This window comes from Poecilia latipinna, unplaced genomic scaffold (genome assembly GCF_001443285.1).
Source record: "Poecilia latipinna isolate Pla-1442-1.1 unplaced genomic scaffold, P_latipinna-1.0 Scaffold5778, whole genome shotgun sequence".
Taxonomy (NCBI): Eukaryota; Metazoa; Chordata; class Actinopteri; order Cyprinodontiformes; family Poeciliidae; genus Poecilia; species Poecilia latipinna.
The window spans coordinates 4,830-8,852 of NW_015118394.1; the positions used below are offsets into that span (position 1 = coordinate 4,830).

A 4,023-nucleotide genomic window follows, 5' to 3' on the forward strand; every position below is an offset into this window, starting at 1 on the left:
AATCAGCTGATTTATTGCTGCTCCTCTAGTTTTAATCAGAGATTAGATTTAAATTTGACTTGGAAGTGTGATGTGAAAGTCTTCAGTCTTTATTCTTGTTACTTTGTTGCTCATTTTTAGCTAATCTTTTTTTCAGAGAATGTGCTTGATGCAAAGTCTGTTTAACATCGACCCACAGTGGAGATGGAGAGTTTCTCCACTACTCAGCATGGTCATTATTGACATAATGAATTTGTTCTTTTAATGAGACAGCTCAGGTCTTTTTCTCTAAAACATAGAGTAGCTGACCCCTCCCCCACTAGTGTCTGTAGTCTTTCAGACAGAAACTAGTGGCAGAATCATAGTAATTACTTTAGTGTTTCCCTTTTCAGGGGTGTCAAACTCCAGTCCTCAAGGGCCGCTGTCCTGCAGTGTTTAGATGTGCCACAGGTAAAAAACAGTGGAATGAAATGGCTTAATTACCTCCTCCCTGTGTAGATCGGTTCTCCTGAGCCTTGCTAATGACCTAATTATTCTTTTCAGGTGTGGTGTAGCAGAGGCACATCTAAAAGTTGCAGGACAGCGGCCCTTGAGGACTGGAGTTTGACACCCCTGCTTTATATCAATATAAAATTGACTGTTTTCGTACCAAATAGGCTCCTACCCAGAGTGGAGCCATCTGACACAGTTTCTAATGAATTCACGTTTTTGGTGTGTGTAACTGCAGTGTCTGCATGCTGAAATTGTGTTCAGGACATCACCATTAAAGCAGAACACTACAGTGAAGTGGTGGCTAAGGATGAGCTGGTGTACCTGACCTCGGACTCCCCCAATGTGGTGGAGGAGCTGGACCAGAAGAAGGCCTATGTGATCGGAGGCCTGGTGGACCACAACCATCATAAGGTGTGTCCTGGTCTGCAGCTGCTGGAGGTACAGCAGCTGCGGACCTGCAACCTAATCCCAGGAGTATAGCACTCCTGGGATTAGGTTGACCTGCAGGGATCTGTGTTGCAGGGCATTAGTTATGAGCGGGCGAAGGAGCTGGGGATCGGCCATGCACAGCTTCCTCTGAGCAGTTTTGTTAAAATGAACAGTCGGAAGGTTCTGGCGGTTAATCATGGTAAGTAGTGACATTAATTGATGGCAAACAAATCCATATGATAAAGATATAGGGTGGAGGATGTTGATTTTTGTTGCTGCTGTTTAGCCATTTTTGACTCGATTTGGTCCCATCTTTAGATCAACTTACTGAAACAAATATTTCCTAATATAGGAGCTTTTCTCACTGAATAAAGGAAAAGTTGTATTTGTCTTCATTTTCAAGGTGTGATAATGCTGCTAAAGGAAAAGAAGAAACTATTTTTGATTTACTTTAAATATTGTGGTAAAGTACAATACTTTTTCTCCCTTATTTCAGGAAGTGAAACTCCTTCATTTAGATTAATCACAGCCCCAAAATTATGTCTCAGAAGATTAAGATTATTACATAAGATAAAAAAATAGATTTTAAATAGAAATATCAGGCTTATAAAAAGTTTGCTTATTTATATGCACTCAATGGTAGGTTGGGACTCTGCATGAATTACTGCATCAGTGCAGCATGGCATGGACAACAACACTCCATGGGTTTTCTATAAGTACTATTGGAAGTACATGTAGAAAGAAATTGGCATATTTAAGTGAATCTGACTCAGAAATTAAATATGAGCATATTATTGGAATAGTTATTTCTTCCCCAGTATTTAGTGTTGAGTTCTCATTTATCCTCCAGTTTTTGAGATCATCCTGGCTTATCTGGAGAAGGGCAGCTGGCAGGAGGCTTTCTTCACCGTTCTGCCTCAGAGAAAGGGAGCCATAGCCATCAGCCAGGATGGAACAAACCGCCAGGAGAACCAGGATGATGACGAAGGTCTCGATTCTGACTCGAACCTGGACGCAGCAGAGAAAACGGTTATTAGAGACCAAAACTGACTAATGGACACATCCTTGCTTAGTACCAACATCTGAGGAACTGAAAATGTAATTTTTTTGTGTTTTTTTTCCTGTTCAGCCACTTATATATATATATATATATATATATATATATATATATATATATATATATATATATATATATAATTTTTTTTCTTTTAGGTATTTGTAGAAATTATGTATTATGTTTCTCAACAGTTTTCTGGCATGTCATTTTCTTTCTTTTAGACTTCTGTTGTTTGGACCTACAAGCAGAAATGTCAGACCTGTGCCAAATTGAATAATTAAAAAAGATGAAAACCTTTGTTAAAGCATAACAGCAAAACATAACTCTTTGTTGGCATTTTATTAATCCATTTTGGTAAAAAGGATCTTCCATCCTAACTGAAGTTTATGTTCTGGCTCCTAAGAGGTTCGTTGATCACTTCAGTTTCTTCTCAGACTTAAGGCACATTTAAGTATTTTTTTTTCTTTTTTTCTTTTATTTTTATTGAATTGTTTATAATCTTACAAAGAACAACTTAACCTGGACATCAAACAGCACATGAAATAGATAGGTCATCAAGGGATGGAGACAGTGAGACAGTTTTATTGTTTTGTTACCATAACTACACTCTGATGCTGTGAGTTTAATCTTTGAGTTTGAGCTCTGTTTGTTTACAAATACAAACTAGTAAAATGCAATTATAACTTTTTGCTTTTTAGGTTGGCCAATTAATCTATTCCCTTCTCCCAGATTAAATTTAACACAGAAGCAGTTAATGGTGCTGATGTTTTTAGTGACGAAAGGGGCCCCCAAGTCAAATTCTGCTCAAGGCCTCATACAGCCTTGGACCGGCCCTGCATGATGAGTTAAACCCGCTGCACTGCACAGAGATGCGCAACAAATGGGAGATTTCATTAAATGCTGCTAATGTGGCTTTAGTAGCTCTTCCATTTCGTGTCTGTTGAGTTTTTAACAAGGGGACACAGAAACTATTTTGGTTGGTCGTGTTTATGGGACGTGTTTCTCGGATCTTCGCGCCGCCACGCGGATTAACCCTGGCTGACTAAGTCGACAAAGCATTTGATATGGTTTGATGCATCATATAACCGAAAAAATAATACTAAAAATAATAATAATATAAAATCAGCGTGATGCGTGACTGGGAGGAGTGCGCGAAAGCTCCTCACCGGGCTGAACCTGCATGATGAGGTTTGCGCTGGTTAATTAACCACTAACGCAACTGCCCCTTTTGGTCAAATTACTTTTTTTCTTCTTCTTCTTCTTTTTGCATTATTATTTCCTAAGCCCTCTTCTGACATAAAATAACGTACTAAAATTATTATTTTTTTTTTTTTGTTGGGGTTTTTTGTACAACATAATAAGCCCTCCGGTCACCTTGTTACCTTTGACCTTTTGCCCGTGACACATGACGCAGTTTCCTCTCGCGCAGTGAGATAAGGCGGCTAACTGGAGCTCAACGTAGCGAACGTTCCAGATCATATGTCTATGTTCCAGATTACAGAACAGTTTTTGGTGAATTAAAAAAACGATTTTGGTGAATTAACAAAAAAACGTTTTTGGTGAATAAAGTGGAGTAGACTTGCTTCTTGTCAGATGACTGAAAACGTTGAAGTATCGTTTCTGCTTCAGCACGGAGTAGCGATTTAAGCAGAGAGGTAATGAAATACAGCAGACACTAACAGGCCTCTGCGTCTGGCTTACTCTGAAGAACTACTGAGGGGAGCAGACAGCCAGGTGAGGAAAAACTGTTCTTTTCTATCGATTCAGNTTTGACCTTTTGCCCGTGACGCATGACGCGTAAGGCGGCTAACGTTCCAGATTACAGAACATTTTTTTGTGAATTAAAAAAAAACGTTTTTGGTGAATAAAGTATGGTGGAGTAGACTTGCAACTTGTCAGATGATGGAAAACGTTGAAGTATCGTTTCTGCTTCAGCACAGAGTAGCGGTTTAAGCAGAGAAGTAATGAAATGCAACAGACATCGACAGGCCTCTGCGTCTGACTTTCTCTGAAGAACTACTGAGCGGGAGGAGATAGCCAGGTGAAGAAAAACTGTTCTTATCTAT

General features: G+C 39.3%; 1 protein-coding gene across 1 annotated transcript; it reads left to right on the top strand.

Annotated features, from left to right (window-relative positions):
• Positions 1-726: 726 nt before the first annotated feature.
• Positions 727-2,046, top strand: LOC106943729 (tRNA methyltransferase 10 homolog A-like; the record flags this gene model as incomplete). The annotated part of the gene is made up of 3 exons (XM_015027037.1): positions 727-882; positions 994-1,099; positions 1,751-2,046. Coding segments are annotated over 3 exons (462 nt in total), but the record flags the coding sequence as incomplete, so codon positions are not given.
• Between the last annotated feature and the right edge of the window lie 1,977 nt (positions 2,047-4,023).